The sequence below is a fragment of the Engystomops pustulosus genome, chromosome 10, assembly GCF_040894005.1.
Source record: "Engystomops pustulosus chromosome 10, aEngPut4.maternal, whole genome shotgun sequence".
NCBI classification, from domain to species: Eukaryota; Metazoa; Chordata; class Amphibia; order Anura; family Leptodactylidae; genus Engystomops; species Engystomops pustulosus.
Window position 1 is genome coordinate 30,445,673 of NC_092420.1, and position 26,239 is coordinate 30,471,911.

Consider the following 26,239-nt stretch of genomic DNA (forward strand, 5'->3'; position numbering starts at 1 on the left):
GAAACGTTGGGAAATCTGACAGAAATGCGATCCACGGACCCTTAGTAAATAAGCCCCATTGTACTTCATGTTAGTGGTAAATTTTAGTTCATATGTTTTGCGTTTATTTATTTTAAAAAAAAGCTAAAATTTGCCAATTCATCATTTTAAGACTGATAGTTTTACCACAGAAATTACTGTATATACTTGTGTATACTGTGTATATTGTGTATAAAAAATGTGCTGAAAAATGTCCCCTCGGCTTATACACGAGTCTATAACAAAACCTAATTAAAAAAAAAATAACCCAAAAAAATAAACTTATATACTCACCCTCCGATGTTGGCGCGGCTCCCCGATGTCGGTGTGGCTCCCCGATGTCCCCGATATCGGCGCGTCCCGTCTTCTTTCTTCTCCGCGGCTCCTCTTCTTTCTTCTCTCATGGACGCGGGCATGTTTTCTTCCTGGCCGGCTCATTCTATGACGTCAACAGCGGCCGCATCATAGATGCACCTGCTGGAAGAAAACATGGCCGCGTCCATGAGAGAAGAAAGAAGAGGAGCCGCGGAGAAGAAAGAAGACGGGACGCAGCGACATCGGGGACCTCGGGGAGCCGTGCCGACATCGGAGGGTGAGTATATAAGTTTATTTCTTTTAAGTGCTGGGGGGGCAGGCTGTATACTACTATGGGTTAGCTGTATACTACATGGGGGCTGGCTGTATACTACTGGGGGCTGGCTGTATACTACTAGGGGCTGTCTGTATACTACTGGGGGCTGGCAGGCTGTATACTACTGGGGGCAGACTGGCTGTATATTACATGGGGGCAGGCTGGCTGTATACTACATGGGGGCAGGCTGGCTGTATACTACATGGGGGCAGGCTGGCTGTATACTACTGGGGACTGGCTGGCTGTATACTACATGTGGGTAGGCTGGCTGTATACTACATGGGGGCAAGCTGGCTGTATACTAGAGGGGGCTGGCAGGCTGTATACTACTGTGGGCAAGCTGGCTGTATACTACTGGGGGCAGGCTGGCTGTAGGCTGCTAGGGGCTGGCTAGCTGTATACTAGAGGGGGCTGGTGGCTGTATACTACATGGGGGCAGGCTGGCTATATACTACTAGGGGCTGGCAGGCTGTAAACTACTGGTAGCTGGCTGACTATATACTATTGGGGGCTTGCTGGCTATATACTGGGGGGGGGCTGTGACCAATGCATTTCCCACCAGCGGCTTATACTCGAGTCAATAGTTTTTCCCAGTTTTTGGTGGTAAAATTAGGGGTCTCGGCTTATACTCGAGTATATACGGTAGTTACATACTAATATTTCACATATCTCAACTTTATGTTTTCATCATTTTTTTTTAATTCCTTTTGTTCAAATATGATAGTAGACAGCTTAGAAATCGAATGGAGATTTTAATTTTTTTCACAACATTTCTAAATTGCAGTTTATGAGATAATTTTTTTTTAAAATGAGTTTGAAATATAAATTATGAGAATCCCCCTATTACCACTCCCATTATTAAAAGTACACCCCTTAACCTACAAGAAACTGCTTTTAAGAAGATTTTCATCCCTTTGCTTGTCAGGCTTGCAGGTGTGGATCCTCTGGACCACTGCAGACGTTGACACAAGCCACTACCTGGGACCGGAGTCTAAGTGGTACCCGGTTTTCACCAGAGCCCGCCGCAAGGCGGTTAGACAAGCTGCGGTGTGGTACCACCAAGTCGTTCCTCAGGCGTGACTTGTCTGCAGGTCGAGGTACAGAGACAGCAGGCAAACTCGTGGTCAAAGTCCAGGCACAAGGTCAGGGCAGGCGGCAGAGATGCAACGCCAGAGTCCGGTCCGGGGTCAGCAACAGGAGGTCCAAGCAGAAGGGTACGGGAACACAGCACACAGGACAGCAACACGGAGGAACACTGGTACACGGTAACACAGAGGAACTCAGGTAACATGGGAACACGGAGGGAGTCAGGAACGCAGGAGACACTGGAACGCAGGAGACACTGGAACGCAGGAGACACAGGAACACAGGAGACACAGGAACGCAGGAGACATTGGAACGCAGGCAAATCGCAACAGAGCTTTCTCTAAGGCTGTGAGGCACAAAGATCTGGCAAGAGTGTAAGGAAGGTGCAGGGTTTTTAAAGGGGAAGTGATCAGCCAGTGCACCAATTAGCGGTGCACTGGCCCTTTAAATTTCCTGAAGATGCAGCGCGTGCCCTAGGAGGCGGGGACGCGTGCGGCCGGAACCTGATAGCGATTCCGGACGAGGAGAGGTGAGTCGCGCCAGCACCGCGCCTGCGAGCCCTGGGGAGCACAAGTGAGCCCGCGACCCGCGATATGGGTCGCGGGACCACCCGTGACAATGCTGCATACCAATTAATACAAAATGGAGTTGAAATTTTGAATGGTCTACTTTTGTCGATAATACATTCATTTAGCCCTAAAATGTACACATTTCCGAAAGAAAACCCATCTTAAAATTTGTTATGCAATTTCTGAGACACCAGACTTGTGGCCGTTACTTGTTGTAGGGACACACAACAAGGCACAGGCGGGAAGCTTCCAGTTTTGTCCTACAGAACTTTTAGTTCTGTGGATTTTAGTTCCCTTTTGTTGGCTATAAAATTTTTGTTCTTCCATTATTGGGGCCATGTGATGGCATTTATTTGCAAGATGAGATGTATTTTCCTATGATATCATTTTGGGGTTTCTATTCCCTATTGTAGTGGATTTTTTACTTTTTATCTTTTTGGTGTATACCATATAGACCAATAATCATGTTATCTTTATTTTATGGGTCAATACGATTTCGGAGATACGATACTTAGATATTTTTTCTTACATTTTACTAAATTTGCAAACTAAAACCTAATGTGGAGGAAATATCATTTTTGTATTGCCGTCTTCCAAGTGGCATAACAGAGCTGGTTCATGGATTGTTTTTTTGCGGGACATGTCGTACTTTACACCAGTATCATCCTGGAGTCGTTTTTTTTTAAATAACTTTTTATTGCATTTTTGTGTGATGAAATAGGTAAAAATCATAATTTGTGGTGGGTTTTTAACAGTTTTTTTTACAGTGTTCATTGTGTGGGTTCAATAATTTTTATTTTATTCTACAAGTCATTACGGATAAAGTGATGCTATATATGTGGGGTTTGTTTTATGATTTTAACTTTGTTCACATTATGGGGCACATTTACTAACCCGTCCGGAGGAGTTCACGGAATGTGTCGCTTCCCCGCTCAGGTCCGACGGAGTTCACCTTCTTCTTCGAGGTGCATGTAAGTGCTTGATTTCTGACAAAATTTGAATTTTGTTAAATCCTGTGCTCTGATTGTTAGTTCATGATAATACCCTGCAATACTGACATATTGTTGGGTATTAGCTCAGTCAACCTATGCACATACATTGGCTGACAATGTGTCCCCCATTTACTAACAACAGTGCAAACTGCACTATATGCACATCCCTAAGTAAATGTGCCCCTGTGCCTTTAGGATCCCATCACAGACCGGGTCTTACAGGCACTGCCTGCGGTCAGCCATGGGATTCTGCTCAGACCTCAGGGCTGCCCTAAAAAGGACCGGCGCCCCTGAAAGACGGCGGAGGGGGAAGGATTGTGGGCTGAGAGACCCCTGGAAGGCAATTTAAATGGCACGGTGGAGATGACCGTGGCATTTAACAGGTTAAACGCCTGGAACCAGAGCTTACTCCAATCACGGTTGTTACACTGGGGTGTGAGCTGTTAGTTACAGCTCACACCCTGTGTGTAACAATGCCGGGCCAGCTCCTATTTGGTGTGAACCGGCACCTGCTCAGCGATATATATCGGATGCTGAGTGTTAAAGGATCAAAATACCATCAAAATCAAACATGATAAACCAGGGACACATAATCCTCTTATATTTGTTATACATGGCCTCCTTTCTTCTAAAATCAGCTTTTACAATTATGATAATGAGCCTGAAGGCTATGGGTGTGTGTTACAGCGGTCATATGTGCTTTAGCTTCACAAGCTGTTGTTACACTGCAGAAGCACATCTCAGTCTCAGCCTCCTCTCACCCCTCTCCTGTAATCTCGGCAGCAGTGAGCACATAGTCGTAATGGGGAACTGCTACTTCAAAATGTAACAGCATAGGAATCCAGAGCACAGCGGGCTCCTGTAACACGCCCACAGCTTTTCAGACTCATTAGCATTATTTTAAAAATTGATGTTAGAAGGAAGGAGGCCATGGATCAAATATAAGAAGATTACCACAGTCACAGTGCCTGGATCTATGGGTAAGTGTTCCGGTTTATCATGATGGATTTTGATGGTAGTTGGTACTTTTCCTTTGTGCTTCCTTGTAGTTTAAGGTCTATGTATTAACCATATATATTAACCATATATTAATCATTGAGTCCCCTATATAACACAGCACAGTGGATAGTGACTGAGTTACAGAACTGTAAATATCTTTAGCCATATTTCTCTTTCTTCCAGAGACATAAAAGGTTCCTGCGATCTTACTCCCAATAGTAACCCGAGAAACTGCACAATAAAACTGAAAAACGATCTAAAACCTGTGAGTATTAGTTCTCATTATTTGTTTCTCTCATGGGCTCAATATACAAAAAGAGTGCAACAAAGACAAATGGCAAAATATGGGGAAAAAAAAGTCAAAATTATATCCTGTGCTATACAAGCCACATAATATTGACCAGGCCTTGTGACTAGGGGCATCATGAAATGGTATAATTCAAAAATAATATTTTTTTCAATCTCTTTATTTTTTTTTTTAAAAGTATTTATTTTTGCAGTTTTTGAATTTTTATACAAACATAATAAACAAAACCAAAAATCAAGATTGTCTGTCACATATTTCCTTCCCCCCAATACAGGATTATTATATAACAGCCATGATAACAGTCAGGATCTTACTGCGTTTCAAAACTACCTGAGGGATATTACACAGTAGATAACAGCAGGATACTGCAGCCAGACATCTTGTTACAACACAAACAACTATTGACACAGGGACAATCAGTCACACACACACACACACACCAGCACGCTCAGTCTCCTTCATCATGGAGAGGAGTATATATCACATGTGATTATAGGGCAGTATGGGGAGTCGCGCACCATCTGGACCAGATGCGGTCAAACTTCTGGGGACACTTCCTGTTGGTATACAGGGACCGGTAGTGGGGAATGACACTATTAATGAGTAGTATCCATCTTTTTAATGGAGGGGGCTCCTGGTCCTTCCAGGTCATCACCACCACTTTTCGGGCGTAGTATAGGACAAACCTAAAGAAAATTTTGTCATAGTGGCCATTGACAACTTCGTTTATGATGCCGAGGAGACACACAGAGGGAGATAGTAAGCGTGGGAAATCAAAGTATAAATTAAGGAACTCCAGCACTTCGGACCAGAAGACATGGACCCTAGGGCAGGACCAGACACAATGCAGGAAGGATCCGACTTCAGCCTGACAGCGAAAGCAAAGATCATTAGGCATTGTTCCCATGCGGAATAGTCTAGCAGGGGTGAAGTAAACTCGATGGAGGAATTTAGATTGGATCAGGAAGTCCCTCGCACTCACTACAGATGTGAAGTAGGACAGTTCGACCTCCCTCCAGTCATCATCTGACAGGTCAGGGATATTCTGTCTCCAGCGTTCACAGGCTCTATCAAACGGTCTGGACTTTTGCTCTTGTAGGAGAGCATAGCACTGGGTACTCATCAGAGTCTCTAGTCTGGAGAATTTCACTGTCAGGCTGAAGGAGCCGAATTGGGCTTTGAATGCGTGTCGCAGTTGCGTGTAATGGAAGCTGGCCGTATTGGGTACAGTATGTCTCTCCCTTATCTCGTTAAAGCTGAGTAATTCTGTTTCCGGGGATAAGAGCTGGCCTACAAATTTCACCCCCGCTGCCCCCCACATTGTCCAGCCCGGGAGGGAGAGGAAGTGAGAAAGCCACGGATTGAGCCACAATGGAGTCCTAGGCGAGAGAGGGGGAGAGCTGCTCGGTTCTACCAGGGTTTGTGCCCTACGCCAGCACACCGCTACCGTACGTAGGGGAAGTGGGGTATCAGATGGGGACTTGTATCTGTACAGCAGGTTTGTAAGGGCCTCGTAGGAACCCACCAGGGCACCAGCCAGTGCAGTAGCTGCATTACCCATGTCTATATCTATCCACCACTGGGCATATACTAGCTGGGAAGCCAGGTAATAAAGATACAGATCCGGGGCAGCCAGTCCACCCCTAGACTTGGGTGCCTGAAGCAGCGCTAAACTGAATCGCGGGGCGCTACTCTGCCAGTAGAAGGACCTGAGAATGCCGTCTAAGCGTTTAAACAGGCTCTTAGGAAGTAGTATAGGGCAGGCATGGAAAAGGTACAGAAACTTAGGGAGAAAAATCATTTTGAATATATTAATACGCCCGTACAAAGACAAGGGGAGAGTGGACCAGGCTTTTAGGCGCGATTCCGTTGCAGCTATCAGGGGTGTAATGTTTAACTCCGTAAATGCCTGGACCTTGCGTGACACCTGGACTCCCAGATATTTAAAGGTGGACACCACCCGAACTGGGACGGGGAGGGAGTGTACCCCTACATCAGATAAGGGAAAGAGGGCCGATTTGTCCCAGTTAACCCGAAGACCTGAGAACCCCCCATAACGTTCTATCAGGGACAGAAGGGATTCCAGAGAGGGGCCCACATCCCCAAGATATACAAGTGTATCATCAGCATAGAGAGATACCTTCTCAATAATAGTACCTCTAGTTATGCCCTTAATGCCCTCAGAGTGGCGGATCGCCACAGCAAGGGGCTCAATGGCGAGTGCAAAGAGGAGGGGAGATAGTGGGCAACCCTGTCTAGTGCCCCTAGCCATAGGGAGAGTAGGTGAGATGTTAAGATTAGTCCGCACCCTAGCCTTGGGATCGTTATACAGTAGCTTAACCAATGCTGTAAATCGAGGGCCAAAACCCATTCTAGGCAAAAGGGTCCACAAATAGGGCCACTCCACAGAATCAAACGCCTTACAATTGTCTAAGGATAATATAAACCCTGGGTCTGGAGACCGCTCTGCCTCTGCAATGTTCAGGTGTAGTCTTTGTATATTTATGTCAGTTCCCCTCCCAGGCATAAAGCCTGTCTGGTCTGGGTGAACCAATGATAATATTACTTTATTAAGCCTTGTTGCCAGAATTTTTGCTAGTATTTTAACATCTGAGTTTAGGAGGGAAATTGGGCGGTATGAGTCAGGAAGCAGGGGATCCTTGCCAGGCTTAGGAAGAACTACAATAAGGGCCTCTCGCATGGAGTCGGGGAGGGAACCACTATCAAGCGCATCGGAGTACAGGCTGAGGAGAAGGGGGACCTCACAGTTATCCCTATACCACTCACCTCCCAGCCCATCAAGTCCAGGTGTCTTACCGGGGGGCAACGATTGGATGGCCAGTTCCACCTCCTCTGCCGAGAGCGGAGCATCAAGCTCCGATGACTGTGCCTGTGTGAGCCTCCAAAGTGGAAGACTGTCAAGGAATCCGGAGATCTCGACGGAAGAGGCGGACAATCTGGAGCTGTAAAGAGAAGAATAGTATTCATGAAATACCATGTTAATGGCCCGGGGCTCTGTGATCAATGCTCCGTTACCATCAATAATAGAGGGGACGGAAGCACAGGGGCGTTCAGCCCGCGATAAATACGCAAGCAGCTTCCCGTTTTTATCTCCAAATTCAAAGATGGACGCTTCCCTGGCTAGCAGGCGTTTGCTGGTGCGCTCCTTCACTACAGCTAGATGGTTCCTCTGCGCCTGAGCCCAAGTCTTTTTATTCCCCGGAGTAGGTTTCTCTAGATAATCCTTTTCTGCAGTCACCAGTACAGCCGTCAGCCTTTCCTCCTGGGCATTTAAGGACTTCCTATGGCCAGCTACCCCCGACATGAATGCCCCCCGCACCGAGGACTTGTACGAGTCCCAGACTAGAAGAGGATCAGGATGGGTTGAGTGTACATCCCAGAACTCGCTGTGCGCAGCCCTAACAGTACTCTGGACCGCTGGGGACAGGAGCCAAGCCGGGTGCAGGCGCCATAAGCGGGAGTCGCTGGGGGGGCCTATAAGGAGACTAATGAACAAGGCGGAGTGGTCTGACGCACTGCGCGGGCAATAGGATATCTGGTCAACGTGCTGCATCATATCAGGGGAGACAAAGGCCAGATCAATCCGAGAGAAGCTCTTATGAACAGAGGAATAAAATGAATATTCTCTCTCTTGAGGGTGTTTACTACGCCAAACATCGGCGAGGTCTAGAGAGGTGAGCCACTCGTTCAGACGGACCGAGCCTGTGTCAAGACCACTTGTACGATCCAAGGAGGGGTTAGGGACTGCATTGAAGTCACCAATACAGAGTAATGGGCTTGGAGGCATAGCAGCCAGCTTACTGGATATTAGGTGCAATACTGCTGGATCAAAGGGAGGTGGGACATAAATAGACGCTATAGTAAAGGTAAAGCCCCACAAGGCACAATGTATGACTACATAACGGCCAAAGTGATCCGGTGCTACCTGTATGACCTCTATGGGAAGCGCTTTGGATATGAGTATGGATACTCCCCTAGCGTAGACAGAGTAGGAGGAATGGTAACCTCTAGCCACCCAGGCCCGCTTCAGGGAGAGGACCTTCTGACCCGTAAGGTGAGTCTCTTGGATACATACAATATGGGGGGCCTGACGCTTAATGACATCTAACATCAGAGCCCTCTTGAATTTGGAGTTAAGTCCCCTCACATTCCAGCTCATTACCTTAAGTGAAGACATCTTAGCGGAAGGGAAAGGGGTGTGGGGAAGGAGACGTGAGCAACCAAGCATTCATCCTTTCATACCACAGAGACATAGACAGACAGACAACAGTGAGCATAACAAATATAACAGAACTGAACTAACAATCCCAAGAATACAAACCCCCTGTCTAACACCCTAACAGCAGTAGTGTAGACCTATACCCACTAACAGTCAAGTAGTAGAACAGTGGTCCCTAACTCAAGACAAACCTACACCATTTGTCCCGGGACCTTCAACCCTTAATGAATAGATGATCAGGAGGTTATTAGGCAGCCATATTTAGAGAGAACCAAGAGGAAATAGGGGAGGGGGGGGGGGAAGGAGGAAGACGCAAGGAGGTAATGGTAGGGGGAGGTAATGGTAGGGGGAGGTGGGAAGGGGGGGGAGGTGGGAAGGGGGGGGGAGGGAGGGAGAGAATGGAGTGCCATAAATGGCGCACGGTCAAGATGACCAAGAAGAAATCACAAATCAATCACAGGGTACATTTGTGAGGCACGTAAAGTGTAAACAAATATTAGAAAACTGTAACAGTGATTTGGGACCCCTGGATAACTATTCAGGACTAAGTCCAGCACTGTCATTGCATATCAGATAAAAGGATATGTGAGTCCAGTCACTCAGGAGGTGCGGGCCTTGCAGCTGGAGCCCGTGGAGCTGCATCGGCCCAGTGAAGTGCTTCGGTTGGGCAAGTGAAGAATCGAGTCTTCAGACCATCCACTATTCGGAGCTTGGCAGGGTACATCATGGAGTATTTAAACCCCTTGTCACGGAGACGGGCACGGACCTCGGTGAATTGTGCTCTCTGTTTCCTGACGGATGCAGAGAAATCAGGGTAGAAGGACACTCTGCTGTTGGCATAAAGAATTTCTCCCTTGGTACGGACAGCCCTGAGGATAGAGTCCCTGTCCCTAAAGTGCAGCAGCCGGGCCAGGAAGGGTCTCGGATTGCCCCCTGGGGGGCCAGGGCGGGATGGCACACGATGGGCCCTTTCCACTGTGAAGAACGGGGAGAAGGTATCTGCAGGAAGCATATTTTTGAGCCAATTTTCAAAAAAGGATACCGGATCAGTCCCCTCCACTTTTTCGGGGAGACCAACCACTCTGACGTTGTTCCGTCGCAGGCGGTTTTCAAGGTCGTCCGCTCTGTCGATGGATGCAGACATTTGGCGCTGAAGCTCTCTTATCTGTGTCGGCATAGGCCTCTGGACATCCTCCACTTCAGATATTCTGCGTTCAGTTTCTGTTATTCGCTCTTTGGCTTTGTGAACATCGTGTCTTAAAAGAACAAAGTCCTGTCGCAGCTCATCCACCTTGGTAACCAGTTTGGATTGGCACCCATTAATGGCCGCCAGCACCTCTGCAAATTTGCGGTCCAGTTCAGTGGCCACGTCAGGCGGATCAGCGCCCTCTTCATAACTTACAAGCTGCGGCGGGCTCTGGGAGCCTTCAAAGAGGGAGGGAGAAGAGTTTGGGGACCCCTGAGGAGAGCAGGGCTGTGTGCGGGAGAATCTCCCCAACTTTTTGGCAGCGTTTGACTGAATCTGTGCAAGGACAGCTTGTGATGTGGAGCATTCCTGCGCATCCAGGGGTTCCAGGGACTGGAATGGAGGATCTTCATGGATGGATTCATCATCCGATGGAGGCGCAGACACCCCGGACGCTGCTTTTTGCAATTTAGCCGTCCTCCTCCGGTTACCCATGGCGTCTGGACAGGGGGGCCAGTGATAAACAATCGAGGAGCCTAGTGTCCAGTAATTAGCAGAGATACAGTCTAATCCCACGTGGAGTATTACAGCGGCACTGCAAGGGTTAATATAGAACAAAACCCAGGAGCAGGGGATCACTGGGAGTATGGTGGGCTGCACAGCTTGGGGTCCCCAGGTGAGAGGAGGGCAGCAGCAGGGGAATTACTTCCCTACCTTATTCCTGGCTGCAGTCCGGCAGTGACAGGGTTAACCCTGCGCGCCTAGGCCTCAGGCAGCGCAGGGGAGTCCAGCAAGATGGCGCCTCCGGCCGGATACAGGGCTGGCTGGAGCGCTGCAACGATCCCCTGACAGGGCAGGTCAGCAGCACAGCGGGTCGGCGGCACAGCACGGGGGGGGTTCCCTCCCCCGGTATTCAACACCGCTCCGGTGTGCAGCCGCGATGTCGGGCGGCTATGGTCCCGCCGCCGCGCGGGACACGTGGGAGGCCGCAGGAGCTGAAGTGCTGGAGGGGACCGCACGGAGCCGGTGACCGCCGCGATACCGCCACCGGAGTATGGGGGCAAGTACCCGCGGCACCGGGGAGCAGACTGGAGGGGGTACAGGTAAGGATGGCTGCCTGGGAAGGGTGATAGGGTGCCAGGTCCCGGGAGCTCCGCGGTGCACGTCCTCCTAGGTCGGCATCAGGCCACGCCCCCTTCAATCTCTTTATATAATACAGAAAAACATAACAAGAGAGAAATATGCAAACTAAAAAAAAAAAAAATAAAAAAAGAAGCAAAGTGGTATATACTTTGGAATATGTAACATGCAGCTTCAGATATTAAAGGAAACCTGTCAGCGGATATTGACCAGTATGCTGTACCATCAGTTATTACCCTCTACTGTATATCATGCTTCTTTCATGGAGCTAGCATAATCCAGAAAATCAACTTTAAAGTGAAATGTAATTTTGTATAATAAAGTCAATGGGGGTAGAGAGTTTAGATCTGAAGTGAAAGTCTTGCCTCCTAAGAATGTTGTTCTCTTCTCTGTTATTTACCATCCTGCATCCCAGGACATCATTAACTATCTCTCCTGAAGTCTGGTGAATGATGTCTATCACAACAGTGGAGTGTTTTGATCTGTGTGGAGCTTGACTTCAGGCTGGTCTCTCCGCCTCCTTGACTTTATGCAACCAATTTACACTTCACTCCAAAGATTAAATTCTTTGTGAAACCACCAAACTCGGCCATGAAGTAAACATTATCTGGAAGGTGTTAACCTGCTTCACAAGATACTCTTAGTGGTTTATTGGGTCAATTTCTGCATGCAGGTTCCCTTTAAAGCACAGCTGAACCCTTGAAACAATTATTTTTCAATTTCAGAAATGAAAAGAGCTTTATGTAAAGCAGCTTCTCTGTGCCTTTCTGCATACTAATACTCATGCAGTGAGCAATGTATCAGAAAACCTTAATCCACTTCAGACAGATAAGGAGGCTAATGGTGAACTCTTTCCATACCTAGAAAATATAACATTGGATTCATCTCTCTGAGGAGATTAGACCCCAGGGATTGTCTGTAAAGAGTTAAGTCATAGGGGACATTATCAGGCTCCATTGTCCCTCAGCTGGCATAAAGCTGATTTACACAAACTGCTTAAATAAGGAGGAAAGGCAGAGGAAAAAGAAGGGCATAGGAACTTTTTACTGTGTATTACAAAGGTTATTACTATCCCATGCAATATTAATTTATAAAATGTTGTTTAAAGTATAGTTACACTTCAAAACTAGTACTAAACTACTATATATTTAGAGACCAGCTAATGATTGCAGAATTTACGTGCCAATATTTGAAATGATGTTTCAGATGGCTTCAATATTTTGGACAACTTACTGGGGGTCAATTACTAAGGGCCCAAATTAATTTGTTTTTTGTTGGGTTTCCCTAATTTTTCCCATTTGCACCGAATTGCCCTCTTTTTGGGCGCACGCAATCGGATTGTGGCGCTTTGGCGCCGGCATGCATGCGACATGCGTGGCCGTCGGAAACCCGTCGGATTCAGAAAAATTGCGGTATTTAAAAAAAAAAGTGTCGCTTGACACGCACTTACCTGCACCAAGAAATAGAAAGTGAACTCCGGTGAACTCCAGCGGACCTCGGCGCAGCAGTGACACCTAGTGCACATCGGATCGCGACTGAACCGGGTAAGTAAATCTCCCCCACTGTTTCTGTTAAAAAAGGACACTCACTGCACATGTGCCACTAGACTTCTATGTAAATGTAAAGGGTGAATCAATTTTCCAATTCTACACTCGCCTATCATATTAGGCTAACATGGACACCCCAAAATCAATCACGTTAAAGGACATCTAAGAATTGTCCTACTAAGAAATTCCTGAGAAATATTGTGGCACATTTACTAAGGGTCCAAATCGCGTTTTTCCACCGGGTTTCCCGAATTTTTCCGATTTGTGCAAATTGCCCCGGGATTTTGGCGCACACGATCGGATTGTGGCGCATCGGTGCCGGCTTTCACGCGACAGAAATTGGGGGGCTTGGCCGTCGGAAAACCCGACAGATTTGGAAAAGCCGCAGAATTTTTTAAAAAATTTGTGTCGCAAAAATAGCACTCACATACGCCAAGACGTAGGAGGTGAACTCCGGGGAATTCCGGCGGACTACAGCGCAGCTGCGACACCTAGTGGACATCAGGCGCACGACCTTAGTGAATCCCGGCAGAACCAGATCAGTGTTGGAGAACGCGCCACAGGATCGCGACTGGACTGGGTAAGTAAATTTGCCCCAATGTTTCTAAGGACTTATTTTATTATAACTCTATACATTGCGATATAGTGTTAGAAAAATTATGCTAATTAGTCTGGAGCGCCCCCGTTCCGATACAAGTCCTGCTCGGTCCTGCTCATTACCTGCTTTAGGCACTGTGGACTAAACTATTTAGCATAATTTTTTATAACCCTCCTCCACCCCAACCTGCTGAATACAAGTGGGACTTCTGAATTTCTGTGGACTCAGCTCTGTCCTGCACTTCATCGACTTTTATGTGACTTTCTGTACGGATTACAGATTGGCTGAAACCCGGAAGTCCCACTGGCATAAAGCGGGTCCTGGCACTAGTGATCACCCCCTTCTTTGGGCACAGGGACAAATCAAAATCAAAATGAATGTCCACAACATGTTTCTGCTAAGGGACAAAAAAATTTAAGTGACAACTAATTACACAATAGCTCATATTTTAATGACCCATTTGAATATTTATTACGCTTTTACCTACAATACCCCTTTAATCATTTTTAATTGAGCTGATATCATTTTTTAATGCAATTTTTCCCTCACTATTTGTATTTTCACTGACTGTCGTATGTTATTGGTTGGCCTCAGGTTAAAGAAATCTTGACTGTTGACCATAAATTAAACATGAGTGTGATCTGTAGCGATACATTAAAAAGAAATGCGAGTGTCACGTTCCTATATGAGTTCTCTGCATATCATAACTGTAAGTACTGGGGCTATTGTCCTAATTTAAATCTAAGATATTGATATTGAAATCCTTACTTAAAAAAAATTGATAAAAGTCTGGATAAAATATCACAAACAAGTAATGATAAGGAGAAATACACAACAGATAACCAGGCATTTGTGTTGCTCTTTGCAATGGTTTGGGGTTTTGGTGATCAGGAGTTTGGCTTAAACTAAATGGGGGAATGAATTAAGAATGACCTTTTCTAATATGTTTGTATGAATAATTTGTTTTGTCAGTGCTCCTGGATCCGCCTTCATCTACCGAAATCAAGATGATAAGCGATGATGTATGGAATCTTACATGGCGCATAAGTCAAAGGAGTAAAATAAAAAATATAGAAACTGAAGTCCAGTATAAGCGTGTTAATAGTTTATGGCAGGTAAGATATAGAGAATTCTAAAGTTTTAACATATGGGTATCCTTTTCAAAACTGATGGCAAATATGTAGTTTGTTTCCAAAGTTCAATTTTATTTGGGTACAGGCAGCACCGGGTTACAAACACGATGGATTCTGTAGGTCCGTTTTTTGTCCCTATTAAAATAGCACTTTGAAAACTTGGAGTTTCGTGTGTACAAGGACTAACAATATTGCTTTAATGCAGACACATTTGATAACTACAGTTGATAATTGCTGCCTGTGGCTTAAAGGGAACCTATCAGGGCAATTTTGGACCCTTAACCCAGTCCCAGGTCCCTTTGGACTGATGGTTAAGTGTCCCAAATCGTCTTGTATGTTTTTTTCAGCGATCTTCTTACAAAAGAAATAAACTTTATATTTACTTTGTCTCTCTATTGGTCAGCACCTGTGCATTACAGAAAGTGAAGCCGACGTAGTACACCCCAGCTTCACTGCGCCAGCGCTGTAGGTATGGTGCATGTGCTGTAAAGCCTGGATATTATCTCGGCTTCACTTGCCATAACACGAGAGGTGGCGCTGGATCTGAAGATGTGAGTCTGATGTGCCAATGTGTTCTTATAGATTTTTAGAAAATTGTGTTTCTCCTTCAGGATGCCCGAAATATCAGAGTTAAAAATGCCAACTTTGTCGCTTTGCACAACCTGCATCCTAAGACTCAGTATGAAGCCAAGGTGCGAGTGAACCAGACGGATTTTGCAGGAGGAAGATGGAGTGACTGGGGCAGGCCCGTGCAATGGACAACTCTTGAAGGTATTGATGTCAGTCAGAGCTTGTCATATGCTACTTGTTATACAGCTACTTGTTGCAGATCATAACTTTTAAGCTACATTTACAAGGTTTAATTTAGGCTGGATTCACATTACGTTTTATGCCATAGGTTGTACGGACATGTCAGGGAGATTTAGACATGTTGCTTTAATGTATGGCACATATGTAACCCACTCTGCTTATACAGTGAGATATGTTGTGCATGGATCCCACATTCAGGGGGGCGGAGAGTACATCAGCATCAGATGGGGGTGTTTCCACAGTGATGTCAATTTCCTTATACGAACAGTGACATCACCGGGTCCCCCTTCCTGCTGAGCAACGTATCCACTTATCAGCTGGGGCTCCGGCATGCAATACGCTACATCTGTTCCCCATAGGCTACTACTGCCTCCACTGAGCACATACTTCACTCAGCAAGAGGCCGCAGGATGGAAATAAGCCGTTTGCTACGTCTTTCCATTCTGCCTTTTTCAGGGGATACAAAGAATAGTGGTCAGATGGAGGTAACAACTATGCCTCCTTCTGCCAGTATACGTCAATGTGTGCGCTCAGAGTATATAAAAAACGACATGTGAACCGAGACGAAATCTTAAAGTTTTTAAAAATAAAATTCAAATAATAATACAAAGGTTAGAGACCCTGAAGCACCTTTACCATTCTCTGTACATGAAATGAAGCCATCTTTTTTTTGCTTCAACCAATAAATGACTACCCACACATTTTGAACCTAAAGCGGCACAATTCTTTTGGTGTCACTGAAGTTTTTCCTGGAGCAGTGCAAATGTCCGGCTGTCAAAAGCCCTGGTAGGAGCAGTCTAGTATCACTTCTGCCTTCTCCTTTTCACACAAAATAGCGCTAAATGAACATTGTGCAGTAAATAGAGAAGGCTGCTACTGCCTCGAAAGATGTGGTGGTCATGTGATCGCTCAGTGTGAAGGGGCTAAGCAGAAACTTCTACCCCAACAAGGGGTTATTTGATAGATCCCCCAGTTATAGTGGATAATTTAAAAAACTAATAAATACAAATGAAAAAAAAACAAACACAGTGAACGTCCACAGGGGTCTTATATGACCTCATACCAAACAAATATACTATATGTAAATAAATTTATGCAAAAATGTCCGATTGTGGAGCAGCACAGCGAGTATAATGGATCAAGTCCAATGGTGGGTGCACGCCTCCAACAACCCGATACACCGGTTTGTAAGGTCAGATATCCAAAAAAATTCAATGAGGCAGCACTCCAGTATAAAGGTGATCTTTATTCATCCATGGCACAATAAGGTGCAACGTTTCAGCTCATCCATAGAGCCATTATGAAGAAACTCCACTGCTACACTATGAAATACATTGCCATAATTTCTCTGCTTATCTGAGACCACACATAATAAAGCAACTGTAAAACACCATGGAATTTATTTATAACCTTTTTTAATTTAATTAGAAAATTTTTAAACATAATGTAATATTATTTACTAAAATGGCTCTATGATACTTTTTGAACTTAAAAGATATGCTAAATTAAACTACAGCTACTTACCTATGCTCCTCTCCACCTTGATCCTGGCGATGGTCTTTTTTAAGCATAGCCTGCAAAAAGAGTTATAAAAAGAAAGTCTGGAGCATGGAAAAATTTTAGCCAATGCTCCTAGCTATTAATTATGCTGTGTGAATTGATGCCACTTGCATGACGTCACCCCCTTCTCCAGCAGGTGAGAGGCAGGTGACGTCACGAGAGAGATGTGAATAATTAACAGCCGGAAGCGTTGGAGATCGTGTCCTAACGCTCCAGGGTGCTTTTAATAACTCTTTTTTTCAGGCAATCCCGGTGTGTGAAGCTTAACGAAGATCAGAGCCGATATTGAGGTGAAAAGGAGTATAGTATCTATAGTTTTAGCTTATGTTTAGTTGTAGATTTCCTTTAAACCATCCCAAAAAATTGCTAAAAATCAAAGCCTTTTCAGGCCTCGTCATGAAGGGGTTAATATGAAGCTAAAATCCCTTAAAATAAATCTAAAACCTCATACACCCATCGTGCACCAAACTTAATTGCTGGTGTCGTAAAAGGTTAAAATCTGCTACAGATTCTTTGAGCGCTGAACAAAAGGGCAGCTGGAGACATTTTGGTGTCTCTGTGACATTTCCAAATATTTTTGCAAGGCTAGACATACATAGAAAACATGTTGTGACATTTTCCCGTACATAATATTGTAGGAAATGTTTGACAGGAAAGAATTGTCCAAAAAAAAAAGTCAACGGTGGTCAGTGGCCATGATGGACATAAACCTGTAGACCTGTGCCATTCTCACATCCTTATGTTGATTTATCTTCATCCTGTCTCCTATTCCAGATGTATGGGTTAACATATCTTCCTGTTTCACCGCAGTTGCCCTGGATTGTACACACAACAGCTTTGACACTGTGACGTGTTCATGGAGAACAGCTAGAAATCTCACTTCGACTCCCTGCTACTTGTTGGCTTATGTTAATAATAATAATGAAAACAGGTGAGTTTGCCCATCAAATCTCCTGCAAAGTGTCCATACAAAATCACATGAGAAAGTCACACGGTCACTAACTGGTATACAATATAGTTGTTGGGAAAGGGCAAGGTTGATAATTACTCTGATCAGGTTAGATAGTATACGAGTGATGGATTGTATGTGACAGAGAACTTGAAGATATGGGTTTCATATGTGTGAGCACCGAAATAAATGAATAAAATACAGAATCATGAAATAACAACAATGGGGCACATTTACTAAGGGTCAGCATGGCACATTTTCGTCGGGTTTCCCGATTATTTCCGATTTGCGCCACATTTGAGTGGGGTTTTTGGCGCCCGCGGGGAAGCGACACATGCAGGAAAATGGACGCACGATCTTGAAGGATCGCGCCGGACTTCATCCTCGACAGAGAACGCACCTTGGGGATCGCGACAGGACCGGGTAAGTAAATCTGCCCCAATATTTCCCAAAATAGGAAATCAAGAGTTAAAACACTTAAAATAATGTAATAAACAAAGAGGAGATTGGTGTGGCAATCATAACCCACAACATGACATGTGCTATTTTTCTCTGTAATACGACGCCGTGCACCATATATCACTATTTTTTTAAAAAAATGTGTCGCAGAGCTTCCACTTACCTTCACTCAGCCCGGCTCGGTGTATTCCAGTGCGTTCCGGGGAACTTCAGCGCAGCAGTGCCACCTGGTGGACGTCGGAGGAACTGCCTTAATAAATCCCGGCCGGACTCGAATCCAGCGCAGAGAACACGCCGCTGGATCGCGAATGGACCGGGTAAGTAAATCTGCCCCATTGTATTATTCAGCCCCCTATATAATGCTCCCACAAATAAAATATTTCAATCAATTTTAATATATATAGAAATTCTCAATAAATACACTCTAAACTATTTATATATCCTGTGGTCCTCTGTATACACCCCATATACTCCCGTATACACCATATTTGACTTCTCTATACTCCTTGGACATATGCAGTTTATGTTCTGTATGCTCATCCACATATACACTGTACACTTCATCTATACCCTTCTCATTACCCACATACGGTATACAGTGCCTACAAGTAGTATTCAACCCCCTGCAGATTTAGCAGGTTTGATAAGAAGCAAATAAGTTAGAGCCTTCAAGCTTCAAACAAGAGCAGGATTTATTAACAGATGCATAAATCTTACAAACCAAAAAGTTATGTTGCTTAGTTATATTTTAATACATTTTAAACATAAGTGTGGGTCAATTATTATTCAACCCCCAGGTTTAATATTTTGTGGAATAACCCTTGTTTGCAATTACAGCTAATAATCGTCTTTTATAAGACCTGATCAGGGCCGGCACAGGTCTCTGGAGTTATCTTGGCCCACTCCTCCATGCAGATCTTCTCCAAGTTATCTAGGTTCTTTGGGTGTCTCATGTGGACTTTAATCTTGAGCTCCTTCCACAAGTTTTCAATTGGGTTAAGGTCAGGAGACTGACTAGTCCACTGCAACACCTTGATTTTTTCCCTCTTGAACCAGGCCTTGGTTTTCTTGGCTGTGTGCTTTGGGTTGTTGTCTTGTTGGAAGATGAAATGACGACGCATCTTAAAATCCTTGATGGAGGAGCGGAGGTTCTTGGCCAAAATCTCCAAGTAGGCCGTGCTATCCATCTTCCCATGGATGTGGACCAGATGGCCAGGCCCCTTGGCAAAGAAGCAGCCCCACAGCATGATGCTGCCACCACCATGCTTGACTGTAGGGATGGTATTCTTGGGGTCGTATGCAGTGCCATGCAGTCTCCAAACGTCAAGTGTGTGGTTGGCACCAAAGATCTCGATCTTGGTCTCATCAGACCAGAGAACCTTGAACCAGTCTGTCTCAGAGTCCTCCAAGTGATCATGAGCAAACTGTAAACGAGCCTTGACATGACGCTTTGAAAGTAAAGGTACCTTACGTGCTTGTCTGGAACGGAGACCATTGTGGTGGAGTACGTTACTTATGGTATTGACTGAAACCAATGTCCCCACTGCCATGAGATCTTCCCGGAGCTCCTTCCTTGTTGTCCTTGGGTTAGCCTTGACTCTTCGGACAAGCCCGGCCTCGGCACGTGAGGAAACTTTCAAAGGCTGTCCAGGCTATGGAAGGCTAACTGTAGTTCCATAAGCCTTCCACTTCTGGATGATGCTCCCAACAGTGGAGACAGGTAGGCACAACTCCTTGGAAAGGGTTTTGTACCCCTTGCCAGCCTTGTGACCATCCATGATCTTGTCTCTAATGGCCTTGGAATGCTCCTTTGTCTTTCCCATGTTGACCATGTATGAGTGCTGTTCACAAGTTTGGGGAGGGTCTTAAATAGTCAGAAAAGGCTGGAAAAACAGATAATTAATCCAAACATGTGAAGCTCATTGTTCTTTGTGCCTGAACTACTTCTTAATACTTTAGGGCAGTGCTGGTGAACCTATGGCACTGGTGCCAGAGGTGGCACTTGAAGCCCTTTCTGCAGGAACTCAGGCCATTGCCCCAGGGTGGAGTTCACCAAACAGTGAATCTTCCTCCATTCCCAGGCAACTTAAGAGATGCTGCTATTTTAAAGCAACTCTTCATTAGCTGTTTAGAACTGCAGGAAAAGTGAGAAGTTGTTGACAGAACTGAATTATCTTTGGAGGTCCTCCTGGTAGACCCACCATTCTTACTGTACAGAGAGACCCTGAAGAGAAGCTACAATGATGTCTGAATTTGCCCACCTTCTTTCAACTGTATTGGTGGCCTCAGGCGGCCGATACAATTGAAAGATGTGGAAGAACAGGTAGCAATAAGTTACTGCTTAAAATTCCATGTTGGCACTTCACGGTAAATATGTGGATTTTGGTTGTAGTTTGGGCACTCAGTCTCTAAAATGTTCGCCATCACTGCTTTAGGGGAACCAAACAGAATTCTGGTGGTTTGAGGGGTTGAATAATAATTGACCCATACGTTTATGTTACAAATTAAAATTAATTAATTAATTAAAATTTAACTTAGCAACATAACTTTTTGGTTTGTAAGATTTATGCATCTGTTAATAAATCCTGCTCTTGTTTGAAGGCTCTAACTTATTTGCTCCTTATCAAACCTGCTAAATCTGCAGGGGGTTGAATACTACTTGTAGGCACTGTATACTCTATGCATTTCTTATGCATGGTAACCTCATTATATGAATAACCGCACCGAATAAAGGGCATGGAAATACACAGAATGATTGTCACAGTACAAAGAATGAATGCAATAACCCCCCCCCCCCCTCTTAATTATTCCATGTAATATTCTGCGCTTGCATAGATGTGTAGGTCACTGGTGGAGTGAAGAGCATGAGTGTGTTGGTACATGGAGATGGAAGACTATTGAATAATATACTTATCCTTTATAATGCTACAATACAAAGTGCACTGTACATTGTGTGAAGGGCATTTCATTCATGTATTGATGATTATAAAAGAGTTTCCAAGACCTTGGCTCCTTCCCTCACTCCCCTATCTTCAGTTCTATAAACATACTTCTGGTGTCATATTAAAGATATAAATCTCATCAGGCTCGTGTTACTGTGATCTACAGAACCAGAGATACAGTTTTAACAAAGACCGGAATAGCATTTGTATCCGCAGCTTGCATTTCTGACCATGTCTTCAACTGCTTGTACCTTCGGCTCTGTAGCTCAGTCTGAAAGATGAGAATTTTTTTAATATGAAGCCATGTGCTTCTATGTACCATGAAGTGGATGATCGGGCGTCTGAAGTGACATTCCTCCTGCAGTCTTTAAGTTTGTCTTATCTCAAGTAAATATAGTTCTCTGCTAATTTTACATGAGTTTGGAGGAGATTAATTTATAGTTATCATAGTAAATAAGGTTAGAATAGAGTCTATCAAATCAAACTTTTTTTTTTTAATGATACCGTGTTGATCCAGAGGAATGCAAAAAAAAAACCATTCAAGGCTGATGCCATTTGTCCTAAATTTTTTGTGTTCCCTAATATGGTGGTCAGAATAACTCACTGAATCAACAGAAAAGTGTGCTTAGATTATCAGGATACAGGTTTATATACCCTTTAATTTAGATTCTGAACATTCTACCAGTATTTGACACATAGAAAGATGAGACAGATTAGAGTTATATGATGCATAAAAGACAAAATGAAACACACGGCTCTGCTATCTTACCTATAACACACATAGTAGTGTGTCTGAGCTTGTCTCGTAATGCTGTGGGAGGGGCAAGAGACAGAGAGCACTAAAGTATGCAGACAAGAGAAGCTATTAATGAAAAGAATCCGACCAAAGTCAGAAGATTTACAGTCGAATTCAGGGACAACCACATTGGAAAAAAACAGGACTAATAGAGACAAGTTGGAATTATATCTGTTAAATGTATTTTTGTTAATAACACTGAATTAGAGAGTGTGTTATTTTCTTATAATATTTGAGCATATTTTAGCATCTTGTCTTCCGAATACCCCATTAATTTGCGAATTCCTCATTAAAGGGGTATTCCCATGAATACAAGTTTCTTAAACATACTCAGGATAACAAAATAACACATTCTCTAATTCACTGTTATTAACAAAAATACAGCATTTAACAGATATAAGTCCAACCAGTCTCTATCAGTCCTGGTGTATCCAGTTTTGGTTGCCCTTAGACACGACCTGAGTTTAGGGTCGGGTAGACATCTTGTTCTTCCGTCTGATGCTGAGCTTCTCTCTGCCCCCACCCTGGCATTCCAGGGCAAGTTCACAGACACTCACTTCACACCGGCGGTTTGTGAGGAGAGTAAAACTCCAGATAAGATCCTTATCCGGGGAGGCACAGCAGATCTGACAGTATGTGTTATAGGTGCAATAAAGCAGAGCTGTATATGTTGGCTGCAATGGTAGTCATGTGTAATATGCATCTCAAGGATCTCATCATCTCTCATCTATAATCTGTCTCATCTCTCTTTTTCTATGTGTCAGATACTAGTGAATTCAGAAACTAAATGAAAGTGTAGAGAAACCTGTACCGCAATAATCTAAGCACATTGTTAGCACACAGCATCCTGTAGCACTAGATGGATTATAACGTGTCTGCTTAGAGAGTCCCCGCCCACACTCTGGAATCTTACACTGACCATCTGCCACTGTTAAAAGAGCTAAAACAGTAATAAAACAGTAAAAGTAGTAAAATTGTATAGTAAGGGTTTAAAAATTATCTTTCTTGTGTAGACATCATAAGAGGATTACAATTTAAGTATTTTCTTTCATGGGCAAACACTTTTAAGTGTTTATTCCTTGTTGACCAGTATGTATAACATGAATAAACTAGATTTTTATGCTGTATTTCTTTACTTTTGATGTTACTTTCTTCTAGGCGTATAAAGGGAATGTGTTATCTTTCCCCTAGTGGTGACTATAGAAGTTGTGTAATGAATCTTACTACAAATGGGATACATGTGAGTACTCTGGGTTATTGCAACACTTTCAAAAAATCTGGAGCATCTTCGGTTAGTGATGAATCTTGGCTAGTGCCAGTGAATATTTACAATTTATTTTTTGAACCCAAACTTTCCCCATACCCTTGGTACCAGAATATTGTTTGTGCACAATTATTACAAAATTAAACTAGTTGATTGGTGAAGGTCTAAATGCTGGGACTACACACAAACGGCATCCCAGCTCACCAGGGCACAGAGGGCTTCACCAGAGTCCTTCTCGCTTATTAGAATAATCTTAAAAGTTGATTTTAGAAGGAAGGAGGCCATGAATAACAAAAATAAGAAGATTACCACAGTCACAGTGCCTGGATTTATGAGTAACTGTCCCTGGTTTATTGGGCTTGATTTTAATAGTAGATTTTGTTGAAATCTCAGCCATTTCCATACTTTCACACCACATTTTTACCAAAAACTTGAATGCCCCATTACATCCCCAAACTGTAAATTTTGTGAGCATTTTTTAAATGTAGCAGGTAAGACTCTGTACATGTTAAAGAAAAAGCAGGGGCATAACTACGATGGTAGCAGCCATAGCAGCCGTTATGGGGCCCAAAGTGTCAGGGGGCCCTGGCATGTATGGTATTGGATGTGAATATGCTGTATGTGTGTGTGGTTTGTATATACTGTATTTGTTTTTTTGAGTTTGTACTCTCTGTATGTCTGTATATGGCATTGTATGTATGTATTTGATGTATGTGTGTATAAGTGATGTGTATTTGCTGTATGTATATATGGTGTGTCTATACTGTGTGTAATTGTAACTCCCAAATATTTATATTTTAAGGGGGGGAGGGGCCTGCCATTCTAGTTATGCCCCTGAATAAATATTCCTTCTTCTATCTTCAGATTTTAAGTGCCATGACCTTTAGTCATCATATGAACGTAAGCGTGATGTGCAGCATTGGAAACTTCAATAGAACGGTCACTTCTTTATCTGCATTCTTTCCATTTTATAACCGTAAGTACTGGCTACTTTGAAGTCATCGTGGCAGAGGGGCCATAATGAGGTGAGAAGAGCTTGACTCTTGCTAAACTCTCCACCTCCAGGACTTTATATAACCAGTGTACTATTCATTTCGAAATTAATTTTCTGGATGATACCATAACTCTGAATCATGAAAGAAACATGACTGGACAATGTCTTTCTGCTATTATCCAAAATATTCTGGTAGTGGTTTAATTGATCAATTTCTGCTGATCGATTCCCTTTAAGTGTTATATGTTAGCAAGCAAAGACCTATGGGACCTATGGGATTGTCCTTAAAGGGGTATTCCCATGAAGACAAAATCTTAAAATATACCCTAATAACAAAATACGGTAACACATTTTCTAATTCAATGTATTTAACTATACTCGTGTATAAGCCGAGTCTTTCAGCACAAAAAAATGTGCTGAAAAACCTCACCTTGGCTTATAAACAAGTCAATAAAAAAAAACCCATTATACTCACCTACTCACAGAGTCACGTCCATGCGATCTGCCGGCTATCGCACACTATGATGCGGTGGTGTCGCCGCTGATGACATCATTAGTGGTGACGGCGCCGCATCATAGTGTGCGACGGCTAGAGAAGAGAGAAAATAGAAGAGAGAAAAGGAGCCTCCAGGAGCCGCAATGGGGACCGGGAGCCGCGGCGGGGAACGGGAGTCGCGACGAACAACGGGGACACCAGAGGGTGAGTATTAAGTTTATTTTTTTATCTGTTTTGCAAACTTCGGGGGGCAGGCTGTATATTACATAGGGCAGGCTGTATACTACGTGGGGCAGGCTGTATACTGCATGGGGGCAGGCTGTATACTACATGGGGCAGGCTGTACACTACATGGGGCTGGCTGTATACTACATGAGGCAGGCTGTATACTACATGGGTGCAGGCCATATATTTCATGGGGACAAGCTGTATGCTATATGGTGCAGGCTGTATACTACATGGGGCAGGCTGTATACTACATAGGGCAGGCTGTATAGTACATGGGCAGGCTGTATAATACATGGGGCAGGCTGTGTACTACATGGGGCTGGCTGTATACTACATGGGGCAGGCTGTATGCTACTTGTGGCTGGCTGTATGCTACATCGGGACTGGCTGTATACTACATGGGGCAGACTGTATACTACATGAAGGCTGACTGTATACTACATGGGGGCTGGCTGTATACTACATGGGGGCTGGCTGTATACTACATGGGGCTGGCTATATACTACATGGGGGCAGGCTGTATACTACATTGGGCAGGCTGTATATTACATGGGGGCAGGCTGTATACTACGTGGGGCTGGCTGTATACTACATGGGATCTGGCTGTATACTACATGGGATCTGGCTGACTGTATACTACACCCTCGGCTTATATTCAAGTCAATAGGTTTCCCCAGTTTTTGGTGGTAAAATTATGGGTCTTATACTCGGGTTGTCTTATACTCGAGTATATACGGTACATCATTTCACAGATATAATTCTGATCTGTCTCTATCAGTCCTGGTGTTTACAATTTGTCTGTCCCTGGATCCAACCGCAAATTTCTAGCTATGGTTGGCAGACTCCTCTAGCTTCTCTTGTATTGAGGGAGAAGAGGGAGGGAAAGGAGGCAGAGAACACACTACAGACACAGACACTTCCTGGTCCAGCAGAAGCACTACAAACAAGATAAGCTCTGGATACAAACAAAGGGGGTGACATAGCATAGTGACATAGGGGGTGTTTGTTTTATTGATTAGGTGAGGCAGCAGAGCTGAGTGTGTCATTGTGTCTTATCTGTCTCCTCTATCTTTTTCTATGCGTCAGATAGTAGTAAAATGTTCAGAAGCTAAATGAAAGTGTAGTTAAACGCTGGACCCTAATAATCTAAGTACATTGTCAGCACACAGCATCTCATAGCACAGAGGAATCATAATGGGGCTTATTTACTAAGGGTCCCGCGGCCGCATTTTTGCGTCGGTTTTCCGACTTTTCGGGGATCACACCGGGGATCGTGTTGCACGTAATCGGATTGT

General features: G+C 44.2%; 1 protein-coding gene across 3 annotated transcripts in view; it reads left to right on the forward strand.

Annotated features, from left to right (window-relative positions):
• Window positions 1-26,239, forward strand: part of IL2RB (interleukin 2 receptor subunit beta) — a 60,758-nt gene that overhangs the window by 20,321 nt on the left and 14,198 nt on the right. For all 3 annotated transcript variants that reach the window (XM_072127870.1, XM_072127871.1, XM_072127872.1), the window contains 7 exons: window positions 4,479-4,560; window positions 13,908-14,022; window positions 14,286-14,428; window positions 15,058-15,217; window positions 17,627-17,747; window positions 23,121-23,202; window positions 24,091-24,202. In XM_072127870.1, the coding sequence (XP_071983971.1) occupies window positions 4,479-4,560; window positions 13,908-14,022; window positions 14,286-14,428; window positions 15,058-15,217; window positions 17,627-17,747; window positions 23,121-23,202; window positions 24,091-24,202 (815 nt within the window). The remainder of the gene's footprint in view (window positions 1-4,478; window positions 4,561-13,907; window positions 14,023-14,285; window positions 14,429-15,057; window positions 15,218-17,626; window positions 17,748-23,120; window positions 23,203-24,090; window positions 24,203-26,239) is intronic.